The following is a 20508-nucleotide window of genomic DNA, read 5'->3' as shown; positions in this document are numbered from 1 at the left end:
CCTGATATGTCCCTGCTGTACCATGTACTTGTATGAAATACTATTCTGTTCTCTTTGTATTGCTATCTTTGTGTGAAATCCCTGCTGTTCCTGCTAGTCACAGTGTGGTCAGCGTTCTGGCTGTGCTGGGAACTCAATCTGCTCTCCTCTAATAATCAGACTTCTGCTGACAACCCTAACCCCCCCCCCCCCTGCACAGCCATTCACTGGGAACCTTTTTTTTTTTCAAAACTGTAACTGCAGAGTTACTGCGCTGCAAATCTCCATTTTCTTACTGCAAGTCTAGGGGCTCATTCACAGAGGTGGCCAGGCAGTAAAAACAGGTGGCTGAACTGCAGTTAAACCATTCCCCTGACTGCCTATCTAAATTCTAACATTACAGACAGGTGGGGATGTACACATGGCATGGTCATGGCAATTTTATCTTGACTTGCAGAGTTTGATAGGTGGCATCATCTGTCAACCTCCGCTATTGAGATCAGTGGAAGCGTGCTGCAACTATGAGCCAAAAGCTTGGCTCATAGTTGCAGTGTGTTTTTTTTTTTAAATACAAAACTCCTTGTGATTTAAAAAAATAACTGATATTCAGGAGGTGGCAGGCTTGCCTCCTGAATGCCTGTCAGCCAATGATGTACTGCCCTCGGAAAAACAATCCTTTTCAGAGGGCATTAGGCACTTCTGGCAGTGTGAAAGAGACTTGAGAGTCATATCAGTAAAAACAGTAGAATCTGTACAAATGATCTAACATATCCACACATTTGTTAAAGGGAACTTGTACTACAGACTGTGATTGCAGGCCTCTCTTTTGAAAACACCCGTAGCTTGTCTGTCTTGCTTATTCTGTGACTTAGAACATGTATACAGGTCAGGACTTTTCTTGCTAAATGCTTGTCCCAGGAGAGTTGCTCAGAAAGTACTGGGTCTAAAGATAGCCAGGTTACAAACATTTTCAGCAATGACCACCTACATATCTCTCCCAGTATAGGTTGTATGCTAATGGAAAGCTTTTACCTCTAATATTTTCACAAGAGTTGGAGTAAAGGAATACATATGGCTAAAACATTTCATTCTACCAATGTGTAATAACAATGCTGTATATCTTCTTGTTTTTAGTTTGTATGCGTTGGAGGAAGTCCATCAAGGATGAAAGCTTTTGCTCAGTACATTACTGGGGAATTAAATATAGGAGACCCTAAAGCAGACATTCCTAACATCTGTGCAGGAACAGACCGCTATGCCATGTATAAAGTAGGACCAGTGCTGTCCATCAGTGTAAGTTAATCATTATATCTAAATCCATTGATTTATATGCATTATTAGCCAAATAGAATCTGTCCTGGTTTCTTTTTTGGTGGTTATGAGGTCCTCGTTCTTACTTGTGAGTAAAAAGTCATGTCATAAAATTAATTTAGAAATGATGGTTACTAGGTCAGGTGTACATTTTATATGAAAGAAGAACTAAAATCTGGAAATGAACTATTATTAATATACAGGGTTTATATAGTGCCAATAGTTTGCACTGTGCTTTAAAGAATAAAGGGAGACAAGTGCAGTAGCAATACAGGAGAAAAAATTAGTAGGTCCCTGCTCCTGAGAGCTTACAATCTAAATTGAGAGGAAACTGATACAAAAGGTAATAACTCTGTGGGATGAGTTGATGAGGAAGGTAAGATTCCAGTTCCTAGGTAGCTGAAATGTAGAAAACTGGACTAGTTACCTTTCTTTTCTGTGGGCTCTCTGCCATTGACCTTTTCCTAATTACCTATAGATGTAGATCATTTGGCAGGTAAAATAGCTCCCACATTAGGTGTTTACATGTTTCCGTAACCACTTCAGCCACGGAAGATTTGGCTGCTTAAATACCAGGCCATTTTTTGCAATACGGCACTGCGTCGCTTTAACTGACAATTGCGCAGTCGTGCGACGCCGTACCCAAACAAAATTTACGTTTTTTTCCCACAAATAGAGCTTTCTTTTGGTGGTATTTGATCATCTCTGCGGTTTTTATTTTTTGCTCTATAAACAAAAAAAGAGCAACAATTTTGAAAAATTGTATTGTATTGTACTTTTTGCTATAATAAATATCCCCAATTTTTTTTTTTTTTTTTCAAAAAAGGTAATTTTTTCCTCAGTTTAGGCCGAAATGTATTCTTCGACATATTTTTAGTAATAAAAATCGCAATAAGTATATATTGATTGGTTTGCGCAAAAGTTATAGCATCTACAAAATAGGGGAAAGATTTATGACATTTTTACTATTATTTTTTTTTTTTTACTATCAGAGGTTTTTATCGGCACTGCGACATTATGGCGGACAGATCAGACACTTCTCACACATTTTTGGGACCACTGGCATTTATACAGCGATCAGTGCTATAAAAATGCACTGATTACTGTGTAAATGTCACTGGCAGGGAAGGGGTTAACACTAGGGGGCGATCAAGGGGTTAAATGTGTTCCCTAGGGAGTGATTCTAACTGTGGGGGGAGGGGATTGACTGGGTGAGGAGACCGATCATTGTTCATACTTAGTATGAACAACAGATCGCTCTTCTCACCCCTGACAGCACGGAAATCTGTCTGTTTACATTGACAGATCTGTCTCTGTGTGGAGCGATCGCGGGTGCCATCAGCTGCGGGTGCCGTCAGCTCCAGTGTCGCGTCGTGGGCATGTGCGCGCGCCTCTGGCGGCACGCACGCGCCCCCTAGTGGTCAAAAGGCGAACCGACGTACAGTTACGTTGGTTCGCCCAGGGGAGCCAACCTGCCGCAGTACAACAGCGGCAGCTGGTCAGGAAGGGGTTAAAATATGACTAAAAGCAAAACTTGTTTTTCTTCATTTTGTATAGGGTAAGGTAGGGTTATAACCCCTGTCAGTTTTTTTTTTAACCATCTGTGTCCCATAAGGGAGATTTCCCTTTACTTCCTGTCCCATAGCCAAAACAGAAAGTGAGAAAAAATTCCTGCAAAGTAAGGGAATCCTGGGGTGTCACTCAAACTAATGTCCCCAGTGGAAAATTACCCCTCTATTACTTTTCTGATGACAGATTTTCTTTTTCTTCTCGCTTTCATAAACAGGACAAATAGAGAGGGTGAATCTCCCTAACAGGTGCAATGACAGCAATAAAAACCTGATAGGTGTTCTAATCCCCCTTAATTCTATCCCAAACTAAAAAAAAAGTTTTGCCTTTACTTACACTTTAATCATTCCTCTTGTTGAGTAGCTTGTAGTCTGATGTCACCTTCCTGTCATTATGGTGCTGAGAAGGAATGACTTCAAGTGGAATTCCAGTCAAAAATTGAAATGTAGCCCTTGATTAGTATGTTAAATATGTTTATCTTTGATATTATGCATTTTCATTGGCTTAGAAAGTCTAATCTGAGCTAGACAATCAGCTGCCTTCTGTTCTTTACCGACAACGGTTTCCCTCTTCAGTAGAATTTGCTAGCTGTCATGCACTTTCTTGTTGGTCTTTCTCAGATAAATCCAGCCTAGCCTAGAGTGTGCAGACGCTCCCCCTGTTGCTATGGAAATTACGTGACCGAATAGCAGACATGCGGCGTCATTTCCTGAAATTACAAGTTACATAGTTACATAGTAGGTGAGGTTGAAAAAACACACAAGTCCATCAAGTCCAACCTATGTGTAAGATTATATGTCAGTATTACATTGTATATCCCTGTATGTTGCAGTCATTCAGGTGCTTAATAGTTTCTTGAAACTATCAATGCCCCCCCACTGAGACCACCGCCTGTGAAGGGAATTCCACATCTTTGCCGCTTTTACAGTACGTAGTTTAAGGTTAAACCTCATTGTAATGAGTGACCACGAGTCTTAAACTCTGTTCTGCGAAAAAGTTTTATTCCTATTGTGGGGTCACTAGTACGGTATTTGTATATTGAAATCATATCCCCTCTCAAGAGTCTCTTCTCCAGAGAGAATAAGTTCAGTGCTCGCAACCTTTCCTCATAACTAATATCCTCCAGACCCTTTATTAGCTTTGTTGTCCTTCTTTGTACTCGCTCCATTTGCAGTACATCCTTCCTGAGGACTGGTGCCCAGAACTGGACAGCATACTGTAGGTGCGGCAGATTTATCGTTTTATCTCTGGAGTTGATCCCCTTTTTAATACATGACAATATTCTGTTTACTTTGTTAGCAGCAGCTTGGCATTGAATGCCATTGCTGAGCCTATCATCTACTAGGACCCCCAGGTCCTTTTCAATCCTAGATTCCCCCAGAGGTTCTCCCCCAGTGTATAGATTGCATTCATATTTTTTCCACCCAAATGCATTATTTTACATTTTTCTACATTGAACCTCATATGCCATGTAGTTGCCCACCCCATTAATTTGTTCAGATCTTTTTGCAAGGTTTCCACATCCTGCGGAGAAGTTATTGCCCTGCTTAGCTTAGTATCGTCCACAAATACAGAGATTGAACTGTTTACCCCACCCTCCAGGTCGTTTATGAACAAATTAAATAGGATTGGTCCCAGCACAGAACCCTGGGGGACCCCACTACCCATCCCTGACCATTCCGAGTACTCCCCATTTATCACCACCCTCTGAACTCTCCCTTGTAGACAGTTTTCAATCCATGTACTCACCATATGGTCCATGCCAACGGACCTTATTTTGTACAGTAAATGTTTATGGGGAACTGTGTCAAATGCTTTTGCAAAATCCAGATATACCACGTCTACGGACCTTCCTTTATCTAGCTGGCAACTCACCTCCTCATAGAAGGTTAGTAGATTGGTTTGGCAAGAATGATTCTTCATGAATCCATGCTTTCCTTACTAAAATCTTGTATATAGTCCCTTATCATCCCCTCCAAGATTTTACATACTATTGATGTTAGGCTAACTGGTCTGTAATTCCTAGGGATGTATTTTGGGCCCTTTTTAAATATTGGTGCTGCATTGGCTTTTCTCCAATCAGCTGGTACCATTCCAGTCAGTAGACTGTCAGTAAGGTAACATTCCAGTCAGTAGACTGTCAGTAACAAGTTATCCAGCACCGTCAACTCCAGAAGTGACGGCCTGCCAGGTAGCTACATCACTTCTGGAAATGACACCAGGCAAGGGGCATGCTCAGAAGCCATGAATAGTGGGGAGGGCTGACTGCAGAAAAAACATGTGACAGGCGGCCGTTTAGAGTTAAAAATGGTACAAAACATCAAATTTAAAAAATATGATCAATGTAGATCAGTTGAAAATATTAATTGTGTTTGATTTATGTTTTTGGTGGGGATGTCTTTCCTTCTACTTTAAAGGTTTGGCCTATTTTAGTTCTACAAATAGTTTTTTCTTTTGCAGCATGGTATGGGAATTCCATCTATCTCAATAATGCTTCACGAACTGATCAAACTTTTGTATCATTCCAAATGTTCTGATGTCACGATCATTCGTATTGGTACATCTGGAGGCATAGGTAAAGTATCTAGACTATTTTATACGTTTACAGTGGCCACTTAAAGTGTTACTGAACCCAGAACCTGCATTCACTATATCTGGTCTCCCACGGTACACAGAACATGGAAATGCAATTATTTTAGTATATATAAACTGCTAAATACCTTTTCTCATCAGCAGTATATAGGAGCCTTCTGACTTCTATCAGTTCCTAGTAAAGCTTGTAGGAGGAGTTTTCATTCTCCCCTGATCATCTGTCTGGACAGTGCTGATTGGCCCTGTGCTGATCATATGCACTTTCCCAAGAAAAAAGAAAAACTCTCTAGCAATACACACCAAACTGAGCATGTGCAGCCTGACTCCTAATGCTCTGTTCTATCAGGAGATGGGTTAGAGTCAGTTAAAGAAGAGGAGGATCAGAGAGACAGGATCACACAGCCTTTATACACAGTGCAGAGGATTAACCCCTTAGGTTCCACAGTAAGTATAACAAGCATGCTTTATTGCATTTACAGACTGATTTTACTGTTGTGGGTTTAGTAACACTTTAAGCTGAACACTAGAGCAAATATTGGTCCAAATCTGTATGTGCGGTCTAGATCTTGTTTTGTTATTTTCAATTTCTTGGACTCCCTAGATGCATTGGTTAACGCAAAACTAACACATATTGATATGTTTAAATGGCTATTGTACCTTTAGAAATGTTTTACAAAAGGCTGTGTTTTGTGTTAGGTTAAGACTTTAAAATACATTAAAAGCAGCTTCTTGTCTGTAGGGAAAATTGTGTAGCACATGTAATAATATTTTGGTGACCGTTTATCCTCCAAATCACTGAATGAATGAATGAATGAATGATTTGTAAAGCGCTGCAAATGCGAACTGAATCGCCTCAAGGCGCTGGAAATCTGGTCTCCAAACTGTGACCCAGGGGTGGGAAGTGGCCCTATGCTTGCCTCTGTCTGGCCCTTGGGGCACTATTCTTCCCATTAAAACCAATGATGGGGCACTGATGTCAGAACATTTTCTACTCTTGCTGGCCACAGCCCCCCCCCCAAGCCTGAAAGACAGTAAACAAGGCCCCTTGCTTAGTTTGGAGACCCCTGCCCTAAATAATTTAGCACATCAAAAAAAGTAATGTAATATGCTTATTCTTGTCTTTAACTGTATTTGAGAAAATCCCTAATAATATATATAAATATATATATATATATATATATATATATATATATATATATATATATATATATATATATATATATATATAGTGGGGAAAATAATTATTTGATCCCCTGCAGATTTTGTGCATTTGCCCACTTACAAAGAAATTAAAGGATTATAATTAATTTTTATCACGAGTGTATTTTAAATGATAGAGATAGAATATCAACAAAAATATCCAGAAAAGTATTTGATCCCCTACCAACCAACATTAATTCTGGCTCCCACAGACTGGCTACAGTATGTGCTTATGTGGTACACAGATTAGTCCTGTCAATTTAAGAAGGTGCTCCTAAGGACAAAAAGTCATATGTTCACAGAATCTTTCTTTCATTCAAACCTCACTATCATGGGCGAGACCAAAGAGCTGTCAAATTACGTCAGGGACAAGATTTTAGACCTGCACAATGCTGGAATGGCTACAAGACCAGCAGCAAGCTTGGTGAGAAGGAGACAACTGTTGGAGCGATTATTCGCAAATGGAAGAAATTCAAAATAACCTTCAGTCGCGCTCAGTCTGGAGCTTAATGCAAGATTTTGCCTCACGAGGTAAGGATGATCATAAGAAAAGTGAGGGATCAGCCCAGAACTACATGGGAGGAGCTTGTGAATGATCTCAAAGCAGTTGGAACCACAGTCACCAAACAAACCATTGGTAACACAATACGCCACCATGGATTGAAATCCTGCAGCGCCCTCAAGGTCCCCCTCCTCAAGAAGGTACAGGCACGTCTGAAATTTGCCAATGAACATCTAAATGAATCAAAGGAGGATTGGAAGAAAGTGCCTTCTTTCCTCAGCCAGAACACTGAAGATGGGTCGTGGATGGGTCTTCCAGCATGACAATGACCCAGAAAATACCGCCAAGGCAACAAAGGAGTGGCTCAAGAAGAAGCACATTAAGGTCATGGAGTGGCCTAGCCAGTCTCTAGACACTAATCCTATAGAAAATGTATGGATGGAGCTGAAACTTCAAGTTGCCAAGTGACAGCCAACAAACCCTTAAGGATTTAGAGAAGATCTGTAAAGAAAAGTGGACCAAAATCCCTCCTGAGGTGTGTGCAAACATGGTAACCAAGTACAAGAAACATCCTACCTCTGTGCTTGCCAACAAGGGTTTTGCTTGGGCATCAAATACTTATTATACTTACTGAACTGCAAAGAGGGAAGACACATTAAGGAGAGATATCAATGCTGCTCACCCCAATATGGACAAGAAAAATGGGAAAAAGTCCCTCAAGCGGGGTTTTTAGGCAGCTAGCTATAGATATGAGCAAGGCATTAAGTAAAATATTAAAATTCTTTATTGAAGGGTAATGAATGAATGTAACAACATATAAATATAAATTGGGAGCTCAAGCGGGAAAATACCCATACCAAATACATATAATAGCAAACATAGGTTATACACAGCATGTGATAAGGCTATTGCATAACAATTCTGACGCGTTTCGACCCATGAATTTTGGGGTCTCTTCAGAGGATGAGTTTGCTAAAGAAAAAAGAAACATTTATAATAGTATGTCCTGCTTATTTAAAAGAATTACAGCATAGGAAAGTTTGTTTAGCAACATGTTTAGTAACACTTTGCACATAATTACCACTGAGTTTGGATGTACCCCTCGATCAGAGCCTCCCCACATAGCAGCCAGACCATCCAGTGTGCCCGCACGTAGCAGCACCCCTTGAAGAAGGGGGAACAGGAATCCACTTGATGTGGCTTGCAAGGAGTCATACGTATAATTGCCCCCCCACCAACACGCCATGGGGGGAGGTGGGGCCGGAACCTACGAAAATTGTCAGAGCGGTAGCTCATGAATATACCCATATAGGTTAGTGGTTAGATTTAACTGTTGGGCGGTCAGAAAGTGTTGTAATAATCTATTACAGCTTAAATTGATCATGTGAAGGATAATAAAATGAGTAAAGTGACTATATTAGTATAACTAATATAAAATATGTCAGGGATGACCTTGTCTTTAAATGCTGACAATGGCAGTGATAGGAAGAGAAGTGAGGGATGTGCACAGTGAATAATGTTGCGTGCGGTGTGCGCACACGTGCAGGTCGCGTGTGCGTGCGGCCTCATGACGTCACGTATTTTACGGCGAAGGTGATGACAGATGTCGGGGCTTTGCCTTGATGGACGCAGAGGGAGCCACACGAGGCCTGCCAATGGCGGCCACAGCCTCCCTCTACACACCGGGGTTAAGATGCGGAAGAAACGATACCTGTTGTTAATTTCAGTACTAATTAAGGACACTATTTAATGAGGGTGGATTTGGGTGTGATCCCTCCACTTCCTCCTTGGACGGCCAGACTCTTTTCCTCAACAGTAGGAGTGAGTAAGAACTTATGATACATCTGATTATCAATGCTTTGTCAGACCCCATAGAATAATATTTTACTTATATTTAATTTTGATTTATGTGCACACCAGCTCTGGATGCCGTAGACTTAGATACTTGGCAATATCATGCACTTTTTCCTTAAATTCACACATCACACATACACTCATTTGTTTTTTTTTGTGTTTTTTTTATCTCTGCTGTTTAAACACTCACTCGCATCATTTTCATGCACATTCCTTTTTTCACCTCCCCCGTGGCCTGTTGGTGGGGGGGCAATTATACGTGTGACTCCTTGCAAGCCATATCAAGTGGATTCCTGTTCCCCCTTCTTCAAGGGGTGCTGCTACGTGCGGGCACACTGGATGGTCTGACTGCTATGTGGGGAGGCTCTGATCGAGGGGTACATCCAAACTCAGTGGTAATTATGTGCAAAGTGTTACTAAACATGTTGCTAAACAAACTTGCCTATGCTGTAATTCTTTTAAATAAGCTGGGCATACTATTATAAATTTTTCTTTTTTCTTTAGCAAACTCATCCTCTGAAGAGACCCCAAAATTCATGGGTCGAAACGCGTCAGGATTGTTATGCAATAGCCTTATCACATGCTGTGTATAACCTATGTTTGCTATTATATGTATTTGGTATGGGTGTTTTCCCACTTGAGCTCCCAATTTATATTTATATGTTGTTACATTCATTCATTACCCTTCAATAAAGAATTTTAATATTTTACTTAATGCCTTGCTCATATCTATAGCTAGCTGCCAAAAAACCCCGCTTGGGGGACTTTTTCCCATTTCACTTACTGAACTGCAACTCAATTTATAACATTTGTATTGTGTTTTTTCTGGATTTTTGGTTGATATTCTAGCTCTATCATTTAATGTACCTATGTTAAAAATTATAGACCCTTCATTTCATCTGCAGGGGATCAAATAATTATTTTCCACACTGTATATATATATATATATATATATATATATATATATATATATATATATATATACAGTAAACACCATAATATCTGTGAAAACAATGTGAATACCTTTGTTCTTATGTATGGTGATGATATTTCAAGTGTAGAACTCTCCTATGCAGACATGGAATGTTTCTGTGTAAACAAAAAAGTATATTTACCAAGTTTGACAGCCTAGTCCAGGTTGGCCCTTTCATTAAACCAGTAGAAAGAAAATTAAGGAAATACGTGTGCTTATGTGTTAAAAAATATCAGAAAATGCTAAATCGAAAAAATCTGAAGTGTCTCTGGATATATCTTTCTTTCCGTCTCCACTGAACTCTCGTGGGGCATGTTGGTTAATCCTTTCTGTATGTCTGCTGTTATTTAAAAAAAACTAGCAAGCAGATGTATTTACTATGGTAGCGTTGAAAAATGGTGTACAAAGTAAACTACTGTATAGCAACCTGAAATAAAAAAAACCTGTTGACATACAAACTTGATTCCACTATATTGAACCTTGATTAGATGTTGTAGTGTATTGCCCTTTGATCATCTGTGACGCTCTTTGCACTTTTGAATATCCTGAACAGAATCTACCTTTGTTCTACAGAAAATAATGTAGCATCTGATAATAAGCCTGTTTGTTTCCAGTGCCTTATAATTGCCTCCCCCCTATCTAAGGATAGGCTTTGCCTGCTTCAGACGATATACTGCCTTTAAAATGTTTAGATTGTATCTGCACCCCTGACCACACTCTTATGCTTATGAGTAGCCACAGGGTACTGTTAACCCTGCTCCTTTCACATCCAACATGTCCACTGAAATGGAACCACAGCTGTGGGATGTCAGGTCTACAGGATGCTTGCATGAGATTTATGATTTATACAGCTGCAGTGGGTCAGTGCAGGTTATAGTGCTGGAAACAGACAAAGATGTCTTTTTAGCTCCTGGACTTTAGATTATGCTAAATAGCACAGTCAAATTATAATGATTCTGTACAATGACTACAGTAAAATAAACAGATGACATTTTTATGACACCTTCACTGGTGATCATGCTGGAGTTGGGAAGAAATGATACGGCTCCTTTTTGCCTCTGTGCAGCAAGAAATTACATTTATAGGAGACAAGTTCAATCAAAATAGGGTCTTGTGCAAGGCAGCAGCTTTTGCATCTCCATCTCTTATGGTTTAATAAATGTTTATTGGGATTTTACAAAAGAAAAAGGTACAACAACATGCATAATCTAGACATGAGAGAAAACACAGGTTATAAGAAAGGTTAGATGTCCATAGAACAGTTACTAGATACAAGTTAGAGCACTCACGCCATTCTCACATATATTCAGAAACAAAAAATGGGGCCCCATACATGGAATAGATCAAGGTTTATCCTCAAACAGAAAGAAGTCATGATTGTAGGACCTTATGAAATAATACAGGAAGTTGTATTGGAATTTCAAACAAAGATTTGAGTGTGTGCTAACACACACACACACACACACACACACACACACACACACACACACAAATATATTAACAGTATAATTACAGAGATAGCTGGGATAAAAAAAAAGGGGGGGAGGGAGGGGGGGTCAAGTTTACCAGGGGACAGGGGCCACCCTAAAACCCCAGGCCTGGCCCACTGACAAAAAACTAAGAGGGGAAAAAAGTCAAATAAAAAAAAGGGGGGGGGGAGGGTGTATGCATAGTCTAGAGAGGAACAAAGATCCAGAATGGTAGAAGGAGAAGGGAAGTGGGGAAGGAAGGAAAAAAGGGGGGCCTCGGAGTGCCACCTTAAGCATAGGCAGACCCATCTCGTGCCCACCATAGGAGCAAGATTCAGAGGTACAATGCCCTGTGGTGAGGTTGCATATAATGAATCTATGGGGTCCAGATTTTCAATCTTCATCTCTTCTATTTATATTGATAAGTATTGTAATCGGCATGAAAAATGTTCCCCCTTTTGTAGTACGTAGTATACCACTCAAGGAAACAAACCCCTCTTCTATACCGCCACTGCACATGGAAATGGTGCCGGCCCTGTATGCATCAGAAGACTTGTAGTGAAAAAAGTCTGGATGGCCACACTTCAATGAAATCACTTTTATTAATCGATATATGTAAATGACAGCCCATACAGCAAAAAAGAACAGTCTCCCTCCCATCGTTTGCAGTTTAAGGGTTTCTTTCGATATGGTATGAATGGGTGCCCTTGTTGTTCTCATATTAAAAGAAGAGGCACTATCCATTCTGCCGCTACCAATAAGGACTTTAAGATCTCTTCTTTCATTAACTGCAATACTAGATGTCTCGTGTACATGATCACCTGCGAGTTGTATTTGATCCAATATGTGGGTCGCACAACTCGCAGACTAATGCCCCGTACACACAGCCGGACTTTGTTCGGACATTCCGACAACAAAATCCTAGGATTTTTTCCGACGGATGTTGGCCCAAACTTGTCTTGCATACACATGGTCACACAAAGTTGTCGGAAAATCCGATCGTTCTAAACGCGGTGACGTAAAACACGTACATCGGGACTATAAACGGGGCAGTGGCCAATAGCTTTCATCTCTTTATTTATTCTGAGCATGCGTGGCACTTTTTCCGTCGGATTTGTGTACACACGATCGGAATTTCCGACAACGGATTTTGTTGTCGGAAAATTTTATATCCTGCTCTCAAACCCTGTGTGTCGGAAAATCCGATGTAAAATGTGTGATGGAGCCTACACACGGTCGGAATTTCCGACAACAAGGTCCTATCACACATTTTCCGTCAGAAAATCCGACCGTGCGTATGGGGCATAAGGGATCGGTTTCATGATCACTTATATGACATTGATAAAAAATCACTCCACTAATATGGCTAAACATGAGTGAGTGTCATGCTAAGGATGTTACTGGTTTGTCTGTACAGGGCGTTGAAAAAGTTTTGCTGCCCAAAAGAGGTGGAGATAAATTCAGATGGCCCATTTCACACATACAGACCGTTCATCCATTTTTCATCCATCCGTTGATGGATGAAAAATGGACATCAATACATTCCAATGTTAAAACAGATGACGAGGGATGATCATCTATTTTCATCTGTTTTCATCGCCTTCCGTCAACGTTCATTTCTTTGAATGGATGAAAGCCCTATTGTTGATCCCTTAAGAAAACAGATTGGACGAGAAACGGATGTAAACAGATGACCGGACTGTTGTTGCATCCGTTTGTGCATTGGTTGTAAGACCCCTTTCACACTCGGGCGTTTTGCAGGCGCTAAACGCTAAAAATAGCGCCTGCAAAGCACCCTGAAAGAGCCGCTGCTGTCTCTTCAATGTGAAAGCCCCGAGGGCTTTCACACTGGAGTGGTGTGCTGGCAGGACGCTTAAAGTCCTGCTAGCAGCGTCTTTGGAGCGGTGATGGAGCAGTGAAATCAATGGGGCAGCGCGGCTATACCGCCGGCATATCGCTGCTGCAGCAGCACTTTGCGGTGGTTTTAACCCTCTCTCGGCGGCTAGCGAGGGGTAAAAGCGCCCCGCTAGTGGCCGAATAGCGCCGCACATTTGACGGTAAAGCGCTAAAAATAGCGTTGTTTTACCGCCAATGCACCCACCGCCCCAGTGTGAAAGGGGCCTTAGGAGCAACCAGCCACTGTGGGGGGGGGGGGGGGGGTGGAGGGATTAGCGGGGCTTGTGGTGGAGAAAGTCAAGAGAGCAGTATAGCAGTATATATAGTGAGGGGGCAGTTTGTAGTGTACAGACAGGCTCCCTCACTTGCCAGCACTGATTGACATTTTCAGCTTTTAATTTTAATAGCTGGCTTATTTTTCCCTTAGATTTTAGAGCTGTCATTTGAGGGGGGGGGGGGGGGCAGTGTGTGCAAGGAGTGGGGCAGGATAGAGCAGTATACACAGTGAGGGAGCAGTCAGTACAGACTACACACAGGCTCCCTCACTTGCCGATGCTGACTGTTACGCAGCTAAAGCAGCAGCTCGGCACCAGCTTTAGGATTCACACTCTAAGCCAACTGCTGGGGAGAAGTATGGCAAGACATGGACTTGGGTCGCGGTCCGGGTGGTGAGATAAGTACCCCCCTATGTATGACCACTTGCTTTCTCAATTGCTCCTAGGCCAGCCTCCCCTCCCTCTGCTTGCTGCAATCACTTATTTATGCATATATGATCTGCTAGTTACTGCGGGCTTCTCTGCTGTGCTTGACGCTGATATCTCCACAATGCTTACCAATTCTAACAGATGAACTGTCAGTTATTGCCGGTTACTCCTGCTGTGTCCCCTGCATCCCCTTGGTATATATTGGCCAGCTCCTGTGTATTCCCACCAGGTGTATTGGCCTCTGGACTCTAATCTCGGTCTCCATCCACTTCTACCCGCACACCTGTTATACCACGCCCCTGAAAAGCGATTCACTAACCATGTCACTTTAGTTCCACTACTTTTCGCCAAATAATCATTCAATGAGTGGTGAATGGAGTGTGCTTGTGGTATGTTTGGCCATGGCTCCCCTTGTTTTTAATGACAACGTTGTCAATTTTATGTCTAGGGACAGTGATAGTCACTCACTATAGCCCTATCTGTTTTGAATTGTCATTTTTTGTGTGGTGTGTTTTTTCTAATTGTTAATAAAATTTGGCTTGGATTTTCAGACAGTGCCTGAGGGGCTTTCTTGTCCTCTTGAGAGATATTTTCTCTCTGTTTTTTGTTGTATGCTCTAGGACATTCCTGACCGGCATCCCGCATGCTCCATGTGGTTGATTGCCTGACATAAGCCTGTCTTTTTAAATTTAATAATTGATAAAAGGGTCGATCCAGGCCAATCTCACCTATTTTCTGATTCTGACTGTTACTGTCAGCTTTTAAATGTAATTGTTGGCTTTTTCTTTTCTATACTTAAAAGCGCAGAGAAGGAGCTGTCATTGGAGCCCTCCACTAAATGAAACAAAGGGGCGGGGTAATTGGGTAATGTCACTGGGTGACCCCGCCCCTTTGTTTAATTTAGTGGCAGGCTCGAATGACTGCACCTTCTCGGCGCAATGTATAAGAAAAAAGAGCTGACAATTACATTTAAAAGCTGACAATGACAGTCAGCATCGGCAAGTGAGGGAGCCTGTCTGTACAGACTGCTCCCTCACTGTGTATACTGCTCTTCTCTTCTCCTGCCCCTCTCCTTGCACACCCTGCCCTCCCCCCCGTCAAAGAGGACTTGTCACGTATCTGCTATCACATAAGGGACTATTGGTCCCCTATGTGATAGCAATAAAATCATAACTAAAAAAAAAAAAACACATTAAGAGTAAAAAAAAAATTGAGCCTCCCCACCCCACATACACATGCATACTAGAGCTGCACGATTAATCAGTAAAAAAAAAAAAAAAAAAAGGTTGTGGATTCAACCCCCCTCTCCATCTGAACTCACATTTCCCTGATTCTATATAAACAGTGCAGAGCCAGAGCTGTAAAGAAAAAAAAAAAACATTCCTCAGCACAGAGGGATAGAGAAGAGATACAATGAACTTTGGTGTGTAAATGAGGGCAGTTTAACCACTAAAAGATTAATCCTTTTTCTGACATTTGATGCTCACAAGTTAAAATCTGTATTTTTTGCTAGAAAATTACTTAGAACCCCAAACATTATATATATATTTTTTGGCAGAGACCCTAGAGAATAAAATGGCAGTTATTGCAATATTTTATGTCACGCTGTATTTGCGCAGCGGTCTTTCAAACACAATTTTTTTTTTTTAGGAAAAAATACACTTCCGTGAATTAAAACTAAACAGTAAAGTTAGCCCAATTCTTTTGTGTAATGTGAAAGATGATGTTACGCCGCGAGAATCGTGAGAAAATCGTGATCTTTATTCTAAGCAAAATAATTGTGATTCTCATTTTATCCAAAATCGTGCAGCTCTAAAATAAACCAAAAATCTGACTCAAGTGGTTAAGTGGATGTAAAAACTGATGAAAACGGATCAGTTTTTTCTTTGAATTGTAAATGAACTGATGAAGCAAACTGAAGGCATGTGTGAAAGGGCCTAAGGCCCCTTTCACACTGGCTTTCCGATCAGGTCAGTTTTTCAGGCGGACCTGATCGGACGCTCCATGCACCACTATGGATCGGCGGATGTCAGCTGTGACATGTCCACTGACATCCGCCAGTATCCGATCCTGTCCGTGAAATCCAGATGGAAAATCGGATTGGATAGGATCGGATGAACATGGACAGGCGGTCCGTGTTCATCCACTCTGAATAGAGGACAGCGGGGCTCTAATAAGTCTGTCTCCGCATAGTTAGTGGAGATGGACCTGTCATCCACCTGCTGCTCAGTGGATCAGCAGATTGATCCCTGCTGAGCAAAGCGGAGTCCGTACATGAACAAGCCTGTGTGAAAGGGGCCTTAGAAAGAAGTTTATTGGATCTATAGTTTAAATACCAGAAAACCCGCAGGTCTCAACTTTGAATGGGTCGTTTCTCATTTCTATGAATGAGAGGTGCATCTTATTTAGATTTATAGCTGTGCAAAATAAGATGTGGCTGTATGTCAAGCAGTCTAGGATGTAAGACTTATACTATATTATATCACATTGTTTTGCATAGGCTGCTTTTTTCTTCTAGTGGCATGGGTACCAGAGTATCTGCTATTTGATTCTTCTTAACTCCTAACTTTTGTTAATTTACCTATGTGTATGTGTAAGCTGCTTTCTCTATATACATGTAAGTGCAATATACACATTGGGTCTGACCTGGACATGTTTTCTCTTGTATGTATATGCCACTATAATGAATACATTTTGTTATTTGTTTTTATTTTGTTTTTATTTGTTCAGGTTTTAAATCTGTCTTTCAGGTTTTTTTTTACAACAAATAGTTAAATGGGTAGTTTTGTACCCTTGGTAGGATGACTAATTGCCTGCATTTGTGTTCTGTTAGCTATACATGGATTATCTTGATTCCAATATTGAATGCATCTGAGCTATTTAAATATGTCTATATATATACACCTGTGTTTCAGTTCATCATTTCAGCTGTGATTAAACACCAGGAGAGGTGTGAAACTCATTAGCTGTTTTGTATTTCTTACCCTAATTTTTGCTGTATGGACTGTCATTTACATATATGGATTAATAAAAGTGATTTCATTGGAGTGCGGCCATCCAGAATTTTTTTCCACTACTTCCCCCTTTTGTATTGCCTGTACTGGCATGCCCCATCAGACATCAGTTCTCCCAATCTGGTAGGGGGCTGTTTCCAGTAAAAATGTAAATATGGGGTGGCCCTATGTCCAGGTGAGCTTTGGGGTAAACATTAGGTGTGTGGGAGTCTGCATAGGTAAAATATCAGAAAGAGTATTATCTTATAATATTCTAGATTTTTTTCCTAATTAAAACCTGTAAAGTAAAATATAACATCAGACTGAAGTCATATATAGAAAAGATGAATGATTTGTTATTATATTTCAAGAGAAATCAGTGCGATCTCCCAAACCAAAAAAAATTGGAGGCATGCAAAACCTTGTATCATATCAAAGACAATGCACTGCCACAATAGTCTTTTCCGATATTCAGAGTGAAAAAGGAGTTTTGTTACTGTTGCTGGGTATCCAATGTGTCCCTGTGCCTTTGTGGAGAAGTGGGCTTTCACCAGACAAACCTGCCCCTAACCACTTGGCGCCAGCTGCTGCTGGCCCTTTAAGGGGTTTGCTATGCTGGAAAGCGGGGCTTATGGCCATGTGACCGCCGTGATTGGCTGTCATGGCGGTCACATGATCGGAAAAGTCCCGATCACAAACAGCGATTGGGAACTTTCTGTGAGCAGCCGGTCACTGTGTCGGGAGCGTGCATGGCATGGGCTCTCGGAACAGCACTGTCGGCACTATTGCACGCAATTATGCGGCCGCTCAGCGCCAAGGCCCGGCCACCGAGAGGCCGCATATTTGCGTGCGCTCAGCGCTGAGGTAAATTTATCTATAGAGTTAGGATGGCAGTATACAGAGAAGCCTTGAAATAGGCATTGCGGCTTCCACATATATTTGCAAATGTGTGCAACTAAAACCTCTGTTTTTAAAGTAAATTGTTAGTAGAGCGGTAGAGCGGGTCTTTTTTTTTTTTTTTTTTATCTGTTAGTGAAGGAGTTTTGTGGTTATGTAAGGGCACTTTGGGTTAAGTTCCTTTATACAGATTATGGAGCTTCAGTTTTCAGTTCTAAGGCCTCGTCTACAGGAGCGTATTTAGGCATACACATGCAACCCCTGGGTGGCTAGAAATAAAGGGGGAAGCAAGCATGTATTTCCCCCAAACCTCTGTTTATCAGGTTTTCAGTATTATTTTCTTTTGTAACTTTGTAAACAAGGATAGTATTTCATTTTAAAATGTATTTCTTATATACTGTAGATTTTAAAGGTTAATATTTTTCTTGGATTTCGATTTACCCGTTAAGCACGTAAAACTGCTGACATGAGTTTTTGTTTTTCGATAACCCATTTTGCATTGTAACATTTCTTTAGGTATAGAGCCAGGCTCTGTGGTGATTACAAGTCAGTCTGTGAATCCCTGTTTTGAGCCTCAGTTCGAACAGATTGTTCTTGGCAAAACAGTAATCCGTGATACACAACTGGATGCAGAATTGGCTCAAGAGTTGGCTCAGCGCAGTCAAGAAATCAATGAGTTCAATACTGTTATTGGAAGTACAATGTGCACGCTGGACTTCTATGAAGGTTTGTTTAATACTATTTCCTTGGATTTAATTTGGATTTAATATGCTAGAACAATTTATACTATATACTGTATATATACAGTATATGTTATTTTAAAAATATTCAGACATACTGTATTCCTCCTGTCCATTATATTATGATCTCTACTGAATTGATAAGTGTTATTTGAATGCAAACCCTAGTGACTGGTGGTAACTTCTATTTTTGCTTTGATCACTGAACTTTTTCATCACTTTTCTATTTAAAGTGATAATTCATGAACAAAAAAGGCAGTCATGTGCCTGTTTCATAGAAAACTGCCCGAATACATTATACGTTACTTATGGGCACCAGGTTACACATTTTCCAGATAATTACCACATCAATATGGCAGGTAATGAGGTAATGGGAAGCCAGCTGATATTTTCTAGCTGTATGTTAAACCAAATTTGTGGTTATGCAACATTTTTTTCAAACAAGCACAATCTGAAGTAAAATCTAACCAAGAAAGTTATTGTAATTTTTAATTCTAGTATAGTAAAACAGTAAATATATAAACTAAGGCCTGTTTGCAAAAGAGATTACAATTAATGTAGCAGACTTAGGTTACCGTAAATCATACTCAGGCATAACATTTCCTGTTTGCTAATTTAAAAAAAAAAAGTGCACATGTAAATACGTATTAACCCTTGATTGTTTGTTTTATCTGGATGTTTAGACTTTTTTTAATAGGTAGGGCATTGACTAATAACTAAGTCATCAATATGGTGTGGCCTGACCTTTTTTTCCCCATTCCATTCCACATAGGCCAAGCACGTCTTGATGGAGCAATCTGCACATATACAGAGGAAGAGAAGATGCAGTACTTGAAAGCTGCTTTTGAGGCCGGCATTAGAAACATTGAGATGGAATCGTCAGTGTTTGCAGCAATGTGTAACATATGTGGACTGCGAGGTAAGCTTACTGAAAGGTTTAACTGAAAACATGACTGCACTAATTATTTAGTAAGTAAAATAGGTGTGTTAGAAAATATAAACGTACAGAGCCTACAATGAGGGGGCTCCAGGATGCACTCCCAAGGGATATGCACATACCATTTCCAGTCACCCTATTACTGCTCTGCTCTGTCATTCAAGGTTATTACCCTTCAATATTTTTTCCAGTTTAAGGATCTTTTCTTGCTTTCCATTTTGATTATATGCTGTGAGGACTCTCACATTCATTGAACCATTAAAGGTTTTCTTTTTTTATCTGACTATTTTTTCAACCTCTGACTGCTTATTGCCATGCACTACCTAGCAGTTTGTGGATCATTTACCTGCGGTGTGTACCTTGGGGCCGTACCTGGACTCCACTGCGTGGGACAAGCCTGTAACGTTTGCTTTGAGCACTGAATCCTGCATTAGCTGCTCACCTTGGTTTGAAGTGCAACTTGTGCAGGGTGCTAAACAAGTCTAGGTGTGTGATCTATTTCTATGGTTCTCAGACCTCGAAGACCCCTTCTTCTCTGGACATGCAAAACCCAATCCGATCTGCACTCCTGAACCTTGAGTACCCCACTGGGGGTGCTCTCAGTGGCAATGGCAGATCACAGGTGCAAGGGAGCTGGTACAAAAGAGCCTGCTTTTCACAGGCAGCCTACAGGAAATACAGGACACCACTCAAAGTCACAGCTGCTCCCTTGCCCTAGAGAAATGCCCTCTATTGACTTCGCTCTCCTCATAAGACTCTGGCTCCCTCTCAGGCATGCACTATGCGGCCTGTCTAATAAAATAAAAATTCACTGTCAGTATGTATTGATTTTTGAAAAACTTTCAGCACTTGTGGAACCTTTGGTTTCCAGCGGACAAAAATGCTACACATC

General features: G+C 40.8%; 1 protein-coding gene and 1 long non-coding RNA gene across 3 annotated transcripts in view; one reads left to right on the top strand and one right to left on the bottom strand.

The window, feature by feature from the left end:
• The window catches only part of LOC141145862 (uncharacterized), a 229980-nt gene that overhangs the window by 148061 nt on the left and 61411 nt on the right, over positions 1 to 20508 (bottom strand). The gene's annotated exons all lie outside the window — the stretch shown is intronic.
• Positions 1 to 20508, top strand: part of UPP1 (uridine phosphorylase 1) — a 66216-nt gene that overhangs the window by 42557 nt on the left and 3151 nt on the right. For both annotated transcript variants that reach the window (XM_073630629.1, XM_073630627.1), the window contains exons 4-7: positions 1114 to 1272; positions 5320 to 5434; positions 18456 to 18665; positions 19452 to 19598. In XM_073630629.1, the coding sequence (XP_073486730.1) occupies positions 1114 to 1272; positions 5320 to 5434; positions 18456 to 18665; positions 19452 to 19598 (631 nt within the window). The remainder of the gene's footprint in view (positions 1 to 1113; positions 1273 to 5319; positions 5435 to 18455; positions 18666 to 19451; positions 19599 to 20508) is intronic.

Source organism: Aquarana catesbeiana, linkage group LG05, assembly GCF_042186555.1.
Source record: "Aquarana catesbeiana isolate 2022-GZ linkage group LG05, ASM4218655v1, whole genome shotgun sequence".
In the NCBI taxonomy this organism is placed as follows: domain Eukaryota; kingdom Metazoa; phylum Chordata; class Amphibia; order Anura; family Ranidae; genus Aquarana; species Aquarana catesbeiana.
This window is presented reverse-complemented; position numbering and strand designations above follow the sequence as displayed.